Source organism: Garra rufa, chromosome 5, assembly GCF_049309525.1.
Source record: "Garra rufa chromosome 5, GarRuf1.0, whole genome shotgun sequence".
NCBI classification, from domain to species: domain Eukaryota; kingdom Metazoa; phylum Chordata; class Actinopteri; order Cypriniformes; family Cyprinidae; genus Garra; species Garra rufa.
In genome coordinates this window covers 26,258,076-26,278,531 of record NC_133365.1, presented here as the reverse complement: position 1 = coordinate 26,278,531, position 20,456 = coordinate 26,258,076, and the positions used below count along the sequence as shown (strand labels likewise).

Genomic DNA, 20,456 nt, shown 5'->3' with positions numbered 1-20,456 from the left:
CTAATTCACTCTTCTTTTTCTAAATCTCCTAAGCCTCCTCTTACTGGAATTTTTATATGTTCAATACAAAAATAAAATCAAATAGAAAGAAGACACAGGATAATTACATTCTTTAAAGTGTTTTGGTACTGGTTTAGTTGTATCACTTCTTTTTATTTAAACTCCTGTTTTCAGCGATGCGACCCCCCAAAAAAGGTTTAATGGATAGACAGATATATACACAGCCCTAATTATATATATATATATATATATATATATATATATATATATATATATATATATATATATATATATATATATGACTCAGGTTTAGGGTCTAGGACAGGGGTCATCAAACTTGATCCTGGAGGGCCGGTGTCCTGCAGAGTTTAGCTCCAACTTGCCTCAACACACCTGCCTAGAAGTTTCAAGTATACCTATTAAGACCTTGATAAGCTGGTTCAGGTGTGTTTGATTAGGGTTGGAGCTAAATTCTGTAGGACACCGGCCCTCCAGGACTGAGTGTGGTGACCCCTGGTCTAGGATATAATTTTGTGGATGGGAATACTGTCTACCTAATCTGGAGCATGAAGAGCCATAGTATAGGGTGACCATACGTCCTCTTTTACCCGGACATGTCCTCCTTTTTGGCTATAAAATTATGTCCGGGGGTTTTTTACCTCATAGCTGACCGTCTTTAATTCAACACTTTAAATGCAGCCACTGCCCACCGGCATTATTCTGAGGTACCTACAGGGATGTACTGGCCATCGGGAGCACCGGGACGTTCCCAGTGGGCCGATCACCGAAGCGAGGGAGACCTCCCCCATATTAGGTGCTATTTTAAATTATAGCGCATTCAAAACCGCAAATAGCCGAAAAGTGTGAAGCGGTGGGATCAGGGGCACCGCTAAGGGGGGAAGTTAGGACAATTCTAAGGGCCCACACCCTTTAGGGGCCCACAGAGATCTGCTTTGGTGTGGTAGGGGGGCCCAACCTCATATTTTGTCATAGGGCCCAAAATTGCGAGCGGCACCCCTGGGTGGGATCAATCACCCGCACAGTGCTGACGAAGGCGCGCTGTGCTTCTGCCACGATGTACAGTGATAAACAGTGTAAGTTGCTTGATCCATTCAGATAACACACAGAATTCTGTTATACAGTCATGTGATGAGAACATTAAAGGTTCTGTAAGTTCTGCTGGGCTGGCTGAAAACAGCCACGACATTGGATAGGCTACATGATGAAGTAAAGTGGAAAAGGCCAATAAATAATTACTGTCAAAACAAAATTATTACAAATGTCATAGTTTATTATTACTATTTATTTTAAAAACCATATAACTAATGTTTTCTTGTGACCAACGTCTTACTAATACTAATATTCTTACCAATAATTTCTTTCTTTTAAATGTTTAGTTGTAATTTGTTTTAATTGGAGTAAAATGTTAATTCAATAAGAGGAGCCTGATTAAATAATTAAATATGGGTCTTATATAAATTAGGTGTTTACCATACATAATAAAGTTCTTAAAGGGACAGTTCACCCAAAAATAAAAATTGTCATCATTTACTCAACCTCATGTAATTTCAATCCTGTATGAACTTTTTTCTTCTGTGTAACATAAAGGAAGATACTTTGAGAAACTTTTTTGTCTATAGAGTCAAGGGTAACAAAATATGTTTGGTTACATTCTACAAAATATCTTTTGTGTTCCACAGAAGAAAGTAAGCCACACAGTTTTGGAACGACATGAGGGTGATGATTTTTATTACTGAATGTTTTTTTATTACATAATTTATTAGCAACAAATTTCCTGCATTCTAGCTCAAAATCAATGCTTTACTGCATGCATTTCTCTGTGACAAAAATGCAATTAAGTTTGTTGCATTTGAATTCAGCAGTATTTATCATTATTTGTTTATGTCCTGTTTTATTCATTCATGTACTCCAATTAAAGACCCTATAACCCTGCTGAAATAAACAGCTAAAACCAGCCTAGGTTGGTTGGCCAGTTTAGGCTGGAAGTAGCTGGTTTTAGCTGGTCTTTTAGTTGGTGGTTTCCCAGCCTGACCAGCTAAGACCAGCCTGGCCAAGCTGGAAAAGTGGCCAAAACCCTTCTAAAACCAGCCTGCTGACCAGCTAAAACCAGCCAACCAGCACAGGCTGGTTTTAGCTGGGGGGTTTTTCACCAGGGAACCCAAGAAAACTTTCATGTGGAACTTGTGGGCCGGATGGGCTGAATTTGTCCAGGGCCGAATTTTAACCCCAGTCCAGCCCTGGGTACCGGTCTGATGACGTGAAAGACCCAATTGTCAAAACAAAACAAACGAGGAGCTGCCCTGCAAGAGCTGTGTGTCACTAACATGCCGAAACGCAAATGTAGTTTCACAGACGAATTGCCAAAAAAAAAAAAAAAAAAAAAATGTTTACAAGACAATTCTTATTCAAGCATTTCATGTATTATTTATTTATGTTTGTATTAGGCCTGTTTAAAGAAAAGACTAAGAGAGATGATATTTTTTACAGGGCAATAAGGTTTTGATATAAGATTCAGTTCAAACAGAAGGAGAATTTAAATAAATGTGTGAAGCGCTTTGTCATTATTGAGCACTTGGGTACTTTTGCTGAATCACGGGGGCGTGGGGGGGGGGGTCCTCTTTTTGGATTCTCAGAATGGTCACCCTACCATAGTAGGTGGCGATAATGCTCCTAAGGAGTTATTCGCTATTAAACAAGAAGAAGCGATCCCTAAATGATCCATAACCCACACTAGATGGCGGTAATGCTCTTTTTAAGAATGCGAGTCGCTAAAAAGAAGATGAAGAAGAAGACGTGGAGGAGGAAGGGTTTTTTGAGTAAATCTCACCATCTCTTTTCTATTTGACTCGCATTTATTAAAAGACTTTAACATCAAGAAGGTTCAAATGGCAACAGAATGCGAAGAGAATGGCACTGAAATGCAAAATGAGGTCTGAATACGTTGTCACACAAGGGACCAATGAAATATTAATGCTGAAGCTAATGCTAGTAAGCTCTATGATAAATTAATGTCAGTGCTTCATTAGGAAATTACATTTAAATTACATTTGAAAGGAAAACAGTGACATGTGGTTAATATACTGACCCTATTAATTTAATATGTTTTTATCTCTGTGGTCTATGTAAATAATTTGTTTTTGTCTCAGGTGGAGGCGTCTGCTTATTCGCTCGCTCGGTGTAAGCTGGAGAACCTCCTCAATAAGAGTATGAGGATCCGGATGACAGACGGGCGCACGCTTGTGGGCCTCTTTTTGTGCACAGACAGAGACTGCAACGTCATCCTGGGATCTGCACAAGAGTTTCTCAAATCCACAGGTACCAAGTGCTCCCTAGACACACACCTTATGCCTTATGCGTTATTAAAACGTAGGTACTCATTGTTACTATTTAGTGTCACGTTATCAGTAGTGCTTTTTCAGGAATTTGAACTGCAATCTAATAATTATTAAAGACTTATCACAAACTATTTCTGCTATGGATAAAAAGTCACGTTGTTAAGGAGAGGCAAGGCTCCAGACTTCTACAGATGCAGACATCACCACCTAATTTGAAGTGGGGTGATGCTGTATTTGTGAAATACTATATATTTATTTTACCAATAAATGCAGTTACTAGTAATATTTCATTATTAAAAGAGTAGTTCAAAGCAATGCAGATACGTGCACATACAAATTTTGAGAACTGTAGAGAGTACATCAACAGGAAAACAAAGCCAAAATCTGGATATTTTAAGAAATGTAGATATCCTGGATGTATCACACAGTATTACTTAAACACACTACATTTTTTTTGTGTTGCCTGTATCTGCCTTTTTGACTCTCAGAGGGCCTGCGAGTGAGTAAATTTACAGCAAAGATCAAAAATGGCAACCAAGTTGGGAGTCCACAGCTCTTGATTTGTCTTATCAACTTTTGCACAGATTCTTTCTCACAAGGTGAGCCCAGAGTGTTGGGACTGGCGATGATCCCTGGCCATCATGTGGTTTCTATAGAAGTGGAATCCGAAAGCCTTCAGACCACCACCCATGGACTCTGACAACTTAAGAGACTTTAGGGACCACCATATGGACTACAGAGAATGTAGTTTTCACACACATTTTGTCTGCAAATTGGGAGATGACAGTGAAAATCCACTTGAGCTGGAGTTATTGACCCAAATGTATTTTTCCTTATTTTTCAGGGAACTCCAATTCCATATACTGTGGGTTGAAACAAGAATAATAACAACATGATGTAAACTGTACCTTTCTGTTTGTTTGTGTGTTTGCTTGCTTGGTTGTGAGTGGTGCACATTGCGTGTAAATATTGACACTGGTATATTAGGTAAGAGAGATCTTTCATAATCTTTCTCATATTTGTCTCATCATTGCACAAGTAATTTTCCCTAGTAACCTTATATCACCAGCAGACATTATTCACGTTATCACAGACCACAGACTTTATTGCATTAAATGTATTATTAGTTATTATTATTGCTTTATTGCATTCGTTTATTATTATTATTATTATTATTATTATTATTGTTGTTGTGTGTGTGTGTGTGTGTGTGTGTGTGTGTGTGTGTGTGTGTGTGTGTGTGTGTGTGTGTGTGTGTGTGTGTGTGTGTGTGTGTGTGTGTAAACAGAGCAGCATATTTCAGCTGTGCTGAAAATATGAGTGATTTAGGGTGCAAATACATTATTTGAATCAGTACAGTACATTACTCAAATAGGCAAATGCTCCTTATAAAAAAAGAATAAAACACATTCAAAAATGTTTAGTTTTTCTGTAGAATTTGTCTTATTTTTTATATCACAACATTTACATATTAACTAATCTGAAGGACTAATCTAAATAACATTCAACATAAAGGACAAGTTAATTTAAAATGGAAAGGTATACAATACATTTTAGTAGGGATGGGAATCTTCAGGCACCTCACGATCAGACCCAGTTCCATTCTGGGAATCATGATCCAATTCCATGATCAATTTTTTTCTTTTTTCTTTTTTTTGTATTAATTTTTTTATCCTGTCAAGAGATAACTGACTGTACTTTCACATAATAACAGCATTTTGAGGTGCAAGTGCTTTTTCACTCAGAATAAGCACAGGCTACCGCAACTGCACTTTAGAAAAAACACACAAAAACGCACATGAGCTTTTGAAAGCAGCCGTCTGTTAGTAAGCATCTTGTATCTAATATGTACTGCATTCCAACCAGCATAAATAATTCCTATGTAGAGAATTTCGAAAGTAAAATACTGAAATAGATGCATCTGAAAATTATTTGTTTTTCTCCCACCCCTATGTTTTATTAAAAAAAAAAATCTCTCAAGAAAAACCCCTGTTCTTGTACAAAACAGCTATTTACTGCATGCAGTACTTTTTATCACAGAAAAGAATTACAATAACCTATTTACATGGCTCCATTAAACATCAGAGAATATTTAAATTAGAAATGTGACATTTCTGCTGTATAGCAGATTCTGACCATACTGCATAAAAAGGGTCTTGCATTGTATTTTCCCTGTTTTGTGATGTCTGAAATCCGACTTTTTAATCCCAGTTATTTTATATTTTATATTTATATTTTATAGTTAGTTTCTTACACGTATGCACTAAATCCATATTGGCTGGAAGGGACATTAGATGTTGCAGAGACTGTCTGAATCTGTCTGGATTGAGGCTGGTAGGAGTATGATCTGACGTTCTGAAGATGTGATCTAAACAAACAAAATGAAAAAAAGATTGTAAAGAGACATTCGTAAAGACAAATAACCGATGTCACCTGCTGTCACTGAAATTACTAGTTACTGAAATGATTAGTAAATGAACTGTTATTTTAAAATGGTATGTGTTGCATACTAAACTCACTGTCTTTTTTCTTCCTCTGGGCTGCGCATTCCACAGGAACACAGCAAGCAGCTGCCACCACATAAAGCCATTGTGGCTGAACTCCAGCCAATGTACAGTCCATCTCCAATTTCATACCTAAAGACATAGGACACCCCAAACGTTACCAAACAGCGCTCTTACTCATTCAATATTGCTTAATTAGAAAACTCTCATAAATATGAGAAAAGAAAATTATTCTTTGGATCTTAATGTTTTCTAGAATAGTTCTACATACTAAGACTCTTTATTTTACTTACTTTGTTCCTGGATAAAGTGGGTCAAAGAATTCCTGAGTGATATTGAAAGCATACCAAGACACTGCAATCATCGTGCACAGACCTGAAACATGAACGTTAATTTTGGTTCTAGACAAACTACAAATTAAATAGCATATGTTTCTCCTAACCAAGACAGTCTATTATAAGTTCCCATTAACATTGGGTATCTTAACTTTACTTATGCAGTTTACTAATCTTGGTTAATGTTACCCTCTACATATACTAATATGTTTTTAACATTGCTGTTTGTATACATGAATGTATTGTGTAATTAACAATGAACAGTATTTTTAAATCAACATTAACCTAGATAGTGTATTTGTAGATTACCTTTTACCTAGTAACAAATGCTGTATAAAAATGTTTTTCACTGTTAGGTAGTTAACAAGTTAAATTTAATCTAACTAAAGTGTTAACCAGCTCTCTTTGTAAAAGAACTCTAAGTAAAAAAAAAAAAAAAAACATTTGCTGTAATTGTTGGGTAAACAAAAAAAAAAAAAAAAAACAGACATACTTTAAGACAGTACTCAATTAGATCATGATGGTAGATTTTAATTGAGAGAAAAACATCATGCATGTTAGGCTGCGAATTGTATGAATTTGACTTTCATACATTTCCTTAAAAAAAATCCTGTTGACCACAACTATGGTGCTGTTTTTGGTTACCATTCTCATCCGTGGTTCTGGTTCTATGTGCTCCATGTACCTCGCCATGAGAAAAAAGTAACTAACAACTAACCCCAACCTCCCCTATATGACAGGTGCTAAATTGTGTGAATGATTTAATTTCGTTATGTTCGTACCTTGCAGTATGAAGAAGACACCTCCAGTCCCAGCGATCCGACCCTTCATTACATAATTCTCCCCTCCTATTTTGGAACACTGCATACCCACTAAAGTTGCCACCAATCCGAATGTGCCCAGCACAATGGATGTGATCATCAATGCACGGCATGCTTGGATATAACCTGATTAAAAAAAGGGAGAAGGAATAGTTACAAAAAGTCTGACAGCTTAGGGTATTGGTGGTTTTTGGGAGGTTCCTAAATTATATATTATTAATGAATTGTCGGCACTATCTATTGTAAAAAATGGTTAGAATTTACCATGTTCTGCTGTCAGTTGGCATTGAGAGTGACTGACACTTGATGATCAGAAAAAAAATACTAGATATGTGTAATAATAATAATAATAATAATAATAATAATAATAAAATAAATAAAATAAAATAAAACAATGAAAAAAGAAAAAAATCCCATTCTCTCTTTTTTATATTCGTTCAAAAATTATATTACTTTGTAAGTGTCATATTTAGCAGTTGGCATTAGAAGTTTTTTATTAATAACTGGCATATGAGAAGTTTATTACTATGGCGGAAATAAAATATGCCTTTTTTTAAGCTGCTGTAGGCTATATAAAAAAACGTACTCGGTTACTAACGTAACCTCTGTTCTCTCTAGAGAGGGAACGAGTACTGCGTAAGTATCTTACGCTATGGGGAAAATCCTTTTCTGCGAGATATTGAAGCCAAAAATTATCCTTAATTTTGAAATAATGTAAAGCGCGTTGCAGCAGCATACAGACATAGGCGAAACAGCTTGCGCGCCTATTGGCTGCTCTGCGGCAACTGCAGCAGCCTATAGAGCGAGGCCTGACGCGACGCCAGATCCAATGGGGGCATTTCGCGCCCTTTGCGTCGCTTCGCGCCCTTTTCGTAGCTTCCCCCCTAAAAGGGCGTGGTCTAGGCCTATAAAGACTGCTCGTAGGCAGCTATTATCTGGTTTTTCATCATCGAAGCAACCAGAGCGTGCGCATGCACGGCAAGATACGCAGTACTCGTTCCCTCTCTAGAGAGAACAGAGGTTACGTTAGTAACCGAGTACGTTCTCTTACGAGAGGTCTCTCGTACTGCGTAAGTATCTTACGCTATGGGGACCCAGTGTAAAACGCCGTGCATGCTGAGATCTGACACCAAAGACCCAAGGGCGAAAGCCCGGGGTTCATACAGTTCATAATCACCTATAGAACTCACAGGGAGTCCGGGGAAGAGGGAGGGGCAACTCAGACGCTAAGTAAACGTACATACAGGGCGGGGTTACGGCCTGAGCTGACGTAAGAATAAGGGTCTTCACACAGTTTGCCCAGACACATCTTGTGCTATTACTTTCACTGTCGACCCTAGAGCTGTGCTCAGTAGACGCAGCATTCCGAGCTGATAACATCAGGTCAGACAACACTGAACATTTAGACTGACAGCAGTCTGGCCTGTAAGGCGGGAACCCCCAGGTTGTAAAACCTTATAAATGTAGACGGAGAGGCCCAGCCCGCCGCCGTACAAATATCTTGCAAGGCAATCCCACTCGACCAAGCCCACGATGAGGCCACGCCCCTCGTGGAATGTGCTCTGACACCTAGCGGGCACTGCATGCCCTTGGAAGCATATGCCAACGCAATAGCATCAACTATCCATCTGGATAAGCTCTGTTTCGACGCGGCCAGTCCCTTGGGACGCCCGTAAAATGAAACAAAAAGCTGTTCTGTCTGTCTAAAAGCAGACGAGTGAGACACGTAAGCTCGTAATGCCCTGACTGGGCATAGGAGGCTCGCGTCTGTTTCCTCATCATTGACCGGTAGGGCTGACAGCGCGATGACCTGTGCCCTAAACGGTGTGTTGAGTGATTTTGGAACGTAACCATGTTTGGGTTTGAGTATGACTTTAGAGTCATTAGGTCCAAATTCCATGCACGTCGCGCTCACAGAGAGTGCGTGCAAATCCCCTATGCGCTTCACTGAAGCGAGAGCCAGCAAAAACACAGTCTTAAGAGACAGGTATTTCAAATCAATCGTCTGCAGAGGCTCAAATGGTCCACCTTTCATGGCCTCTAGTACCACAGAAAGGTCCCATACGGGGACTGAGGGAGGTCTGGGGGGATTTAGTCTTCTAGCTCCCCTCAGGAAGCGAATAACTAAATCGTTCCTTCCTATTGACTGACCTAGCGTTGTGCTCGAAAACGCTGTTATGGCCGCCACATAGACTTTGAGCGTGGACGGGGTTCTGCCCTTGTCCAGCAGCTCTTGTAGAAAGGAAAGCACCTCCATCACACCACAGTTAGTGGGTGACGAGCCGCGGGCTGCGCACCAGCCCGAAAACACTGACCATTTTGAGGAATAGAGCCGTCTCGTAGAAGGGGCTCTAGCCTGCGTGATCGTGTTTAATACTCCTTTAGGGAGTTCATCATATATTCGCAGGTGGCCCAGACATGAAGGGACCACAGCTCTGGGTGAGGATGCCAAATCGAGCCGCTGGCCTGAGAGAGAAGGTCTCTCCTCACTGGTATCGGCCACGGGACAGTGCTCGTCAGCTGCATCAGCGCTGGGAACCAGGGCTGGTTTTCCCAAAACGGCGCTATCAGCAGTATTGAACATCCTTTTTCCCTGACCCTCTGTATCACCTGAGGTAGGAGAGAGACGGGGGAAAAGCATAGAGATGACGGCGGGGCCATTCGTGGGCCAGCGCGTCTCTGCTTTTTGAGTAAAATTCCAGACAGTGAGCGTTGTTCGGAGACGCAAACAGGTCTACTTCCGCTCTGCCGAATTTTTATTTATTTATTTTTTTTTTCACACAGTAGTTGTACTGTCTGTGGGTGTAGAGACCATTCGCCTGCTGGAACATTGTTCCTGGACAGTCTGTCTGGCCCTATGTTTAGAAGCCCCGGCACATGCGCTGCTTTCAGCGAGCGTAGGTTGCGCTGAGCCCATACCAGGAGGCGTTCTGCAAGTCTGTATAGGTTTTTGGACCTGAGACCGCCCTGGCGATTTATATAGGAAACCACTGACATGTTGTCCGAGCGGACTAGTACATGGTTTCCTTTTATTTGGGGACAGAAGCGCATCAGCGCGTTCTGTACTGCCAGCATTTCGAGGCAGTTGATATGCAGGAGCTTTTCCTGTTCTGACCACTGGCCAAAAGACGGCCTGCCCTCGAGCAGAGCCCCCCATCCCGAGGTGGACGCGTCCGTAGACACCACTTTTATTCTCGAGGAAGTCCCCAGGCTTACACCTGACTGGTACCAGTCGACTGCTTTCCACGGTTTCAGGGCTGTGACACATTTCTGATTGACCGTGAGACGAAGGGATGCACTTTTTTCCAGGGGTTTCAGTACAGCGTAATCGATATTGCGTCACCAGGCAGGCGTGGCCTATTTGAGAATTTGCATAGGTCACCGATCATGCGCAGTTAGGGAAAAGCAATTTGCTTCAAATACCTCCACTATTGCAGGGCTTTCGTGCACTTCATATTCATATACAGTATCATGAAATACCTGTCCACGTTAGCAGGGGTTTCGTGCACTTCATAATTATATTCATATACAGTATCTTGAAATACCTGTCCACGATCGTTTATATTCATATACAGTGTCTTGAAATACCTGTCCAAGATCGCAGGGGTTTCGTGCACTTCATATTTATATTCATATACAGTATCTTGAAATACCTGTCCACAATCACAGGGGTTTCGTGCCCTTCATATTTATATTCATATAACGTTACAGTGTCTTGAAATAACGTTACCTGTCCACGATACCGTTGTAAACCATGATTTATTTTCGTAAATAGACGCTACACGTTTTACATTTCTATAACGGCTGTTTATTTCTTTTCGAAAATCGTTTAAATTTAAGATTTTAAAACATAAAAATAACCTGTATGACTGTGTTGTCCTTCATTATCCATCAGTGCTGATCCTAGGTTTTGAAATGCCCGCGCAAAAAAACTGACTTACTGCGCATGATCGGTGACCTCTCTTAATAATTTTTTTTTAGAAAGGGGCGTTTTCCCAACGCCCTCAGGGACGCCCATTTTACGTCGTGGTAATGAAACCCCTGGAATTTAGTGAGTCCCGTGAGACGAAGCCGACCGGACGCCCACGCTTGACGCGGGACGCGCGCTTTCAGCCAGAACTGCAGTGGGCGCATACATAGCAGACCCAGCTGCAGAACTGATGACGCTGAGGCCATGAGACCCAGCATTTTCTGAAATTTTTTGAGCGGGACAGACGCGCCGCAGCGGAACGAGCCCGCTGTGTGCTGAATGTCCGCTGCGTGTTGTGATGACAGCCGCGCTATCATTGACAGCGAGTCCAATTCTGTGCCCAGGAAGGAAGTTTTCTGACTGGGGGACAGGGAGCTCTTCGCCCAATTGACTCTGAGACCCAAATTCTCGAGGTGATCGCGTAACATGGTCGTATGCTGCACAAGCACTGAGCGAGACTGCGCTAGAATCAGCCAATCGTCCAAATAGTTCAGTATGCGCACGCCTTTCAATCTGAGAGGAACGAGTGCTGCGTCCATGCACTTCGTAAATGTACGGGGTGCCTGGGACAAACCGAACGGCAGGACTGTGTACTGATATGCCTGGCCCTAGAAGGCGAATCTCAAAAATCGCCTGTGACGTGACGCTATCTGTATTTGAAAATACGCGTCTTTCAGATCCACTGACACGAACCAGTCTCCTTGGCGAACTTGCGCGAGGATTTTTCTGGTCGTGAGCATCCTGAACCGACGCTTCACCAGCGCTTTGTTCAGTTGCCTTAGATCTAATATGGGTCTGAGACCACCGTCTTTTTTCGGTACCAGGAAATATCTGCTGTACAGCCCTCCTTCGCTTTGAGCTTGAGAAAGGGGCTCTATGACCCCTTTGCTCAATAGTTTCGCCACTTCGGCTCGAAGCAGGTGTGCTGCTTCTGTCTGCATTGTGGTCTCGACACGCGCTATATAGCGGCGCGGGCGTCGGTGAAACTGTAGCGAATAGCCTCCTTTTATAATGTCCAGCACCCATTTCGAAACCCCTGGAAGCTTTTCCCATGCGTTTGCATGAATAGCTATAGGTTGAATACGAAGCGCGCTCCGTTCATTCAGTAACGGAGTGGTTTCGGTGTGCTGTGGCACAAGAGACGTGCTCGTGACATTCGGGGCGCGAGCGCTGATAGCGGGAACTATTATGTCTGTGTGTGGATGTGGTTGTGTGGCAACAGGCACATTTAACACACTGCAAACACCGTTCGCCTGCATATAGGGAACGCCTTTTGGTTTCGTTTTTACAGAAACCTTGTTGCGTGCATAATGTGATGTCTGTGGGCACTGAGAAGTGGGCACGTTTACCACATGTGAAGCGCAATCGATCTGAGTCGATTTTATGTGCGCGAGACCTGTGTGACAGGCTGTGCTTGTGTGTAGAGATGAGCACTAGGTAGTGGGCATTCTTACTACACGTGAAACACCATCGGCCGTGGCCGGGACTCCAGAAAATACACTCTATTGGGGGTTTATCTGAGTAGCCGTGAAAACAACCTTTGTGTGCAGGCAAGCGGGCGACAGAACCGGCTTGTTGGCTGCAGCAAACACTGGAACAGTCACATTTAACACACTCCAAACATCGTTGGCTTGCATGGAGCGAATGCACGTTGATTTCATGCAAAACGTGCTCGTGACATTTGAGGCATGGGCAGAGCCGGATTAAATAAATGGACTACACTAGGCAGGCTGCATTTTTTGGGCCCCCCTCCATCGATGTTATTTATGAATTGAAATCTGAAACTTACCAAAGTTACTAATAAAAGTTAATTCACATTTTACATAGCCTAGTCTTTGGTTACAAATTGGTTGTTTGTATGCCAAAATAAGTCATGTGTTGTATATTAAACAGTCTATCAGACTATTTTTTTTATATTCATTATTGTCATTACACGGCTCTATTAAATGCTATTAAATTATCCTCATCTTATCCATTGGGAGTGTCATTGTTAAGGCAGTAGTACCAGTAAATAACCAATAGGTGTCAGTAAACTATGTAAACAGAGCAAATAACTTTATCTGGTTTAGCTGGCGCCTTTATATATATATCAGTGATGCGTGGGTCAATGTACATACAACCCGAACCCGACCGATGTTTTCAACTAACCCGCCCGCAACTCGGACCGCAAAAAAAAAAAAAAAAAGTAAATTGTACCCGACCCGCTTCCTGACCCGCATGTTTAATATTTGCGACTGACGCCAGCGATTATATGCGGCTATGCGGTGGAGATGCGTTCACTGTCAAACATCATTCGGCATTAATTAGGTAATTTTGTCAAAAGAAATGTTCTTGATTAGAAGAAAAATACAGATTGTTCTTGTGATTTATTTTGTATTTCCATTATACAGATTAGTTAAGTTTTCGAAATACTCTAAATTATGTCAGTGATTCTGCGATGTTAAATATGATCAAGAATCATTTTATTTCGATCTACAGTGTAATAAAAGTTAAGAAAAATATTAGCCTGTAGCCCTAAATATATATAGACTACAAGCTAATTCCTTTTTTCTTAACTTTTAACTTTTTCTAAAAATTATCAAGAATATTTAAATCAACTTAGGCTAATAGGCTAGGTTAACGAATTTTCTTATACAAACATAACGAATGCACTTCAAAACGAAGTTTTCATATATAAATTCAGGAATCATGAATATGACAAAATAATATTATTTTATATATATTAATAGTTTTATCAAATGAATAAGGAAATTATAGTGCTTTGAATTTATTAAGTAATGTTTAATTTCGTTCGTTTCGCTCTGTGGAAATGTAAAGAAAACATACCGTTTTTACGTGGATTTCGTTATTAATCCCTGTTTTAAACAAGCATATGAGGTAATTTATATATTATTGCTTGAATAAACGTTTAAAATACTGCTAGAAATTTTTTAATTAAGGAAATTAAACAGACCTAGGCATTTGAAAAGACATAGTGAAATGTGTCTAATAATTCTATATATATAGTAGCCTATAAAAATGGTACAATGACATTGCTCAGTTCAACCTGTTGGGAAATCAGGCATTTTGTCCCGCCTCAGCATTTATTCTACAGTTAATAACGCTTAACATTCAAAAGGTAAATATTATTCAGCCAATAATAGGCTATATTTCATAGAAAATCGTGTCTAGTACTATATAAATTACAAAGGTTTAATTGGCATCTTTATTTCAAACGACCCGACCGTCCGCGACCTGAATATCATTAAAAATATTTTTTTATTCGTAACCGCGGGTCACTGCTATATATCAAAGACTATACTTTGTATATATACAGTCATGGGCTGGCGTTAATGTGACGTAATGTAACAGTCTATGCGATAAACATCGTCACTATTTTTAGTTAATTAATAAATATTGAAATAAATTGTAGATAGGACATTTGTACATTTTATTTTATTATTATTATTAATATAATTTTTTTTTTTCACGTGCCTAGTTTGCCTTTGCGTTAATCCGGCTCTGGGCATGGGGCACGCTGATAGCGGGAACTATTATGTCTGTGTGTGGATGTGGCTGTGGGGCAGCGGGCACATTTAACACACTCCAAACAACGTTCGCCTGCATAGAGCGAATGCACTTTTGGTTTCGTTTTTACAGAAACCGTTTGACGTGCATAATGTGGTGTCTGTGGCCACTGTGAAGCAGGCACATTTACCACGTGTGAAGCGCAATCGATCTGAGTCGATTTTATGTGCGCGCGGGACCTGTGTGACAGGCTGTGCTTGTGTGTAGAGATGAGCACTAGGTAGTGGGCATTCTTACGACACGTGAAACACCATCGGCCGTGGCCGGTTGTGAAGCGCAATCGATCTGAGTCGATTTTATGTGCGCGGGACCTGTGTGACAGGCTGTGATTGCGTGTAGAGATGAGCACTGGGTAGTGGGCATTCTTCCGACACATGAAACACCATCGGCCGTGGCCGGTTGTGAAGCACAATCGATCTGAGTCGATTTTATGTGCGCTGTGCTTGTGTGTAGAGATGAGCACTGGGTAGTGGGCATTCTTACGACACGTGAAACACCATCGGCCGTGGCCGGTTGTGAAGCGCAATCGATCTGATTCGATTTTTATGTGCGCTGTGCTTGTGTGTAGAGATGAGCACTGGGTAGTGGGCATTTTTACGACACGTGAAACACCATCGGCCGTGGCCGGGACACCAGACAATACACTCTATTGGGGGTTTATGTGTGTAGCCGTGGGAACGACTTTTGTGTGCAGGCAAACGGGCGACGGAGCCGGTTTGTTGGCTGCAGAAAACACTGGAACAGTCACATTTTCTGGAACTGGACGAGCGAATAACTTTGGTGGGGGTCCGGCAACAGCGGGACTCGTACACCGTCGTTTTCCTAGTTGTGCTAGGACGATTTCGGAGGCTCAGGTTTCAACTCAATCCTGGGCCGCGGGCCGCGTCTGGCGGGGCGGCGGCAGACGAGAAAAACGTCAGAAAGCGTTAGCCACGGGTGCCTCTCAGCAACGGTGAGAGGCCATGTTACGCAGCGCTGACGCGGCTTGGCGGCGACGAAAGCGCGGCGGAGCAGGTTTGACGTCTGACGGCAAGCTTTAGAGGGGAGGGCTGACTTGGCACGCCGTCCAGCGTAGGGCGGACATAAGTGGGCTGCTATCGCCTCTTCTGAGCAGCATGCGCGTTCCCGTTTTGGCGGGAAACGGAAATCCTCTTCCTCCTTCATGGCCCCCTCGTCAGCGGCGTCGATTGAAGCGGTGGCAGACAGCGGCCGCTTTACGTCCGGAACAGAGGCTGACGAGGTCGATGAAGCAGGCGGGCGAACCGGCGAGCTTTGTCGGCTGGGGGAAGGATCCGGGGCCCGCTGGGCACGGCGCTTTTTACGGCGCGACACCGCGGCGGGCGGGGGAGCAGTCTCAGTGAAGAAGGCAAGGCAAGTCCTCAGAGTCGCCATTGGCATCTGCACGAGCCGTATGAAGGCATCTTTAAAAAGACGCTTTGCTCTTTTTAGAGAAACAGTGTGTATCGCAGCGGCGACACACACTGTAGATTATAAAGGATATAGGCGCCAGAAAGCGCAGCAGGAAGGCACGGAAGGCGGCGTGGCCAGCAGCTTCAGTGGCTCGTCCCGCTGAGATGCTTGCAGTCGACGGCGGCTTCTTCTCCGGCTCCAGCGATGCGTGTGCTTCGCTTGAAGGATGAAAAATCAGATAATAGCTGCCTACGAGCGGTCTTTATAGGCCTAGACCACGCCCTTTTAGGCGGGAAGCTACGAAAAGGGCGCGAAGTGACGCAAAGGGCGCGAAATGCCCCCATTGGATCTGGCGTCGCGTCAGGCCTCGCTCTATAGGCTGCTGCAGTTGCCGCAGAGCAGCCAATAGGCGCGCAAGCTGTTTCGCCTATGTCTGTATGCTGCTGCAACGCGCTTTACATTATTTCAAAATTAAGGATAATTTTTGGCCTCAATATCTCGCAGAAAAGGATTTTCCCCATAGCGTAAGATACTTACGCAGTATGAGAGACCTCTCGTAAGAGAACTGATAGCTTTAGTGTAGGCGTTCATTACTTTCTCTCAATTGAATGTTTTTTTTTTGTTTGTTTTTTTTTTTAGCACCCCTTCTGAAATGTTAAGCCCCCCTTAGCACCCCCAACAAAAAATCCTGGAGCCGCCACTGACAACATACAACAAAATCACTATAAGAAACAGTTAGTAGAACATCTAAAGTTGACTATCAAAATAAAGTGTAACCAATAATAACTAAGCAAATCAGTTCGTATAATGTATTGCTAATACAACGACGTTAATAAATGTTTATAAGTAAATACGTGGGGCTCCTCTGTATTTAGTTAGAAAATGTTAAATATATTGAAATAAAGTTTTACTTTAGTAAAGACGGGAATTCTCGACAGTTGTGTACTCCAGTGGAGTCAGTGGCTCAGGACATCCATAAATTCTCATAGATCGTGGATGTAGTGAGGACATTCCCGTCCACAGTCGACACCGCCAGTATCTATTTGGCAAAGCAACTCCGACAATGACCCAAGCAAGAAAACCAAGGCAAAAAGCAACTGCTTCGATAACAGCATCCATATTGCCAATTGCCTATACTGTATGTGTGGTTTTCACACGATCATAAGTCCGGGTAGCTCTTTCAATCCCGCTTTCAAGGGGTGAGCTGGAGTGCGTGCCCACACAAGTTTCTCTGCGCCCGTTGATGTGTGAGGTAGTTTTAAGATGCGTTTATTAATAGGATTACGGATATTTGGAAATAGTCAGTGAATAATTTCCCCTCTTCCGTTAACTGCAGGGTCTAGAGATCGACGTCATCTTGAGCAAGTGCAAGACTCCAGCTCAAAGAAAGCTGGCTACTAGAGAACAAAGTTCTCTTTGTTTGTTTTGTTTTGTTTTGTTTAAGCTAGTTGTTTTTTTTGCCTGCAAATTATCAAATGTTCCTAACTATCTTAACTAGGCATTTCAGATTGGAGCTGAACTTTGCAGGAAGGTTGATTACCCCAGTTATAAAACGAACAGTGTTGGGGAGTAGCATGTAACAGAGTTATGCAATATAATTAACCTACAAAATAACTGTAATCTGTTACATTTACTAAGTAAACGTAATTAAATTACAGTTACTAATGAAAATGTTAACGAGTACAAAATGTGTTACATCTGAATACTTTTATACACACACACACACACACCGATTTAATTGATTTCTTTCCCAATTTGCATTAACTGCTATAAAATATGAGACACCAATGTTTCAGGAGTTTAGTTCACAGAGTAAGACACATGCTCATTCGATAACTATATTATTTTCTATTTGGGTTTATGTATGCTTTAATTTTTTAAGATTAATAGTTTTTTTTCCAAGGTATTGTTAGATGCCAGTGTTTCCTGTCATATCTATTGAAAGATTTGATTTCAAAAACAGTATCATAGATATTAAATTATATCTTGTTATGATTTCAAATCAGTATTTAACCTCAAAACGTAAATCTCAAAGTTAAAAGAGGTCATAAAGTATGCTTTTGTATAGTGGCTGTGCTTAATTCAAGTGATGAGGGATTTTGAAAGTAATCAGTGTTAAGTAAGCCTACTGTAAGGTTAACCCTGCCTGGTTTAAATGTTTGGGTAACACTTTATTTTAAGATGTCCTTGTTACACGCTGTACTTACTATTATAGTAAAAATAAATTATGCATAATTATATGCAAGTAACCCTAAGACAAACCTTAATCGTAATTCTAACCATATAAGTACATGTACAGTAGTTAATTAATATTACTCAGTACTTAAATATATAATTACACTGTAACAAAGACACCTTAAAATAAAGTATAACCTAATTGAAATAGTTAAACTACTTATTACATTTCAAATAGGTAATCTGTAACCTTTTATATTTCCAAAGTAGCCCTCTAAACACTGTAAACAAACTACACCACGGTTGCATGACTTCAGTGTCACAGTGTTCTGACAACTCTTTCAGTGTTTATTTAATAAAAAAAAAAAAACAAACATTTGCACAAGCATTATTATAAACACAGCAAGACTGTGAAAATGGACCAGTGAGATGAGTTTTCCTGTTTGTGTGATGACATTTAAAGTCCCGGACAACCTCTGTATGTATTTTCATTTAGCCACTTGTTAGCATCCAACATTTTCAAGACAATTAAAATAAATAAATTAATAAATATAATAAAAAAGGAGTATTACTGATGTATTTTATATTTTACTGATGTATTTTTTATTTTAAAAATCTTGAGCTTTTGTTGTATTTCAGGTATGTAACCAAAAACTTATTCAACACCGTATTGACAAATAAGTTATCCCTGCAGCACAAAATTTTATTCAACAGCATTAGGGCTTTTCTCTGCTTGTATCACTTCAATTTTATGTTAGCTGTTGCAGACCAGAGTATGCAAAGACTGGAAGCAGAACAGGGACGTGTTTTTTTTTTTTTTCATCAAGAATGAAAGCAATTTTGCGTGGTTATATTTGACAGTATCAGAATCTTTGTTTTCTCTTGCTCTGTGATCACTTGGAGCGAGTTTCCCACACTACTAAGCTGAGAGTGAGAAATGGAAAACCCAGACTGAGCAAATACAAAAAAAAAAAAAACATTTAAAAATGGCTAAGCAAATACTGAAAAACTTGAGTGAAAAATAGAAAACTCTGTTGCTTGGCTTCACTCATAAATGGTGCTCCAAGCTTGCTTTCAGTCTGTACAGTGCTTGGTAACAGGCAAATCACCATTTTTTGGCTTCTTTTATAAATGTTTTTATTTATGAAGAACATAAAAACTAAATTTTGTCTTAAATGTAAGTGACTCAATTTCAATTACTTGTTTATATAACTGTATAAAAGCAATATCACACTCTCAGATATGCTGTACGAAACATAACCTCATTGTGATTTCATACTATTGTCAATATGCTAACTTCTTGTTTATAAATAAGTTATTCAACATAAATTAAAGAAACCTGAAACACATTTGTGAATCACGCTGTGACTCTTAAATTCAGTAAACAAGGAATAATAGTAATACTACAATAGGAGTAGTATAATGATTTATACTATTTGTTATTGCAGCTATTTATACAGTTCTCATGGAGAGTGTTTTACCTGGTAAAGCCAGCATGGACTTAAAATTCCAACAATTGAAAGAACCGGTAGAGTCAACCGCACAGGACATCCAGAGGTTCTCAAAAATGTCGGAGGTGAGGATGACATTATCATCGTCTGTAGATATTTTCCAGGAGTAATAATGTAGTGATAATACAGCAGACCCACATGCCAAAAAACCCAAGAGAAGTGCAAAAATTTGCAGTATGTCTTTCATATTTCTGGATCTTCTGCTTTTCCAAGGTGTTCTGGGTGGCTGGAGATCAATCTATGTTCTGTTGTGCATAATTTTCCAAGATATATATATAGGCTGCTTGTCAAGCCGTGTTGCCTCTTAATCTCACATAAACCCAGCGTTTTGACTAAGGCAAAAACGAATCACCAACCAAAATCAATGCTCATTACTTTTTTTTGTATATACAGCACAATGATTTCATAATACCACTGCAAGCTATGTGCAGTGATGAAATAACCTGCAGTATTCAATGGCATGTTGCACCAATAAATGGAATTTAACCTTGTAATGAACATCAGGGGCCATTTATGATTTTACTGTACAACAGTCTCTAACTAAGCTGTTTGATTATTACGCCTGGTAGCTGCCAGAAGTTATAAAAAGGGTACCGCACGTTTACTGCTATAGAAAAACCTATAAGGTAACATCAACTTACTCCAAAGAACCATACAGTAAATTCAGTAATATTTTAATATACAGTGAAAAATGGTTGAGTAACATTTAAGAATTAAAGATAAATGCTTATAGTTCTGAATTAATAAATTAAGATTAAAAAATAAAAATTATATAAAAAGACACGTCTTTTGAAATTGTTTTTGCAT

The 20,456-nt window shown here is 40.5% G+C and overlaps 2 protein-coding genes across 4 annotated transcripts; one reads left to right on the top strand and one right to left on the bottom strand.

Moving 5' to 3' along the window:
• The first annotated feature begins 2,811 nt into the window (after positions 1-2,811).
• naa38 (N-alpha-acetyltransferase 38, NatC auxiliary subunit) lies at positions 2,812-4,489 on the top strand. 3 transcript variants are annotated; one of them, XM_073839919.1, is made up of 4 exons: positions 2,886-3,009; positions 3,168-3,336; positions 3,941-4,100; positions 4,201-4,489. In XM_073839919.1, exons 1-3 carry the CDS (start codon positions 2,929-2,931, stop codon positions 4,054-4,056), a joined length of 366 nt encoding a protein of 121 aa, XP_073696020.1. In that variant the 5' UTR covers positions 2,886-2,928; the 3' UTR covers positions 4,057-4,100; positions 4,201-4,489. The 3 variants fall into 3 exon arrangements, with proteins under 3 accessions (XP_073696021.1, XP_073696020.1, XP_073696018.1); XM_073839920.1 differs by having other exon boundaries at positions 2,812-2,951; positions 3,941-4,489; XM_073839917.1 differs by having other exon boundaries at positions 3,941-4,489.
• A 286-nt stretch (positions 4,490-4,775) lies between these two features.
• On the bottom strand, positions 4,776-20,058 carry cldn15b (claudin 15b). Its single transcript, XM_073839916.1, has 5 exons — positions 19,620-20,058; positions 6,978-7,142; positions 6,154-6,235; positions 5,876-5,992; positions 4,776-5,724 (listed from the first exon to the last, which is right to left on the bottom strand). The coding sequence occupies exons 1-5, from the start codon at positions 19,834-19,836 to the stop codon at positions 5,607-5,609; spliced, it is 699 nt and encodes a 232-aa protein (XP_073696017.1). The 5' UTR covers positions 19,837-20,058; the 3' UTR covers positions 4,776-5,606.
• Positions 20,059-20,456: the final 398 nt, after the last annotated feature.

Excerpts from the sequence above, each read along its gene's own strand:
- naa38 (XM_073839919.1), top strand. The coding sequence starts at position 2,929 with ATGGCACTGAAATGCAAAATGAGGTCTGAATACGTTGTCACACAAGGG. Across the intron at positions 3,010-3,167 it reads TAATGCTGAAGCTAATGCTA|GTGGAGGCGTCTGCTTATTC; the intron begins GTAAGCTCTATG and ends TTTTTGTCTCAG. Across the intron at positions 3,337-3,940 it reads AGAGTTTCTCAAATCCACAG|ATTCTTTCTCACAAGGTGAG; the intron begins GTACCAAGTGCT and ends ACTTTTGCACAG.
- cldn15b (XM_073839916.1), bottom strand. The coding sequence starts at position 19,836 with ATGAAAGACATACTGCAAATTTTTGCACTTCTCTTGGGTTTTTTGGCA. Across the intron at positions 5,993-6,153 it reads CCACTTTATCCAGGAACAAA|GTATGAAATTGGAGATGGAC; the intron begins GTAAGTAAAATA and ends CTATGTCTTTAG. Across the intron at positions 5,725-5,875 it reads CCAGAGGAAGAAAAAAGACA|ATCACATCTTCAGAACGTCA; the intron begins GTGAGTTTAGTA and ends TTGTTTGTTTAG.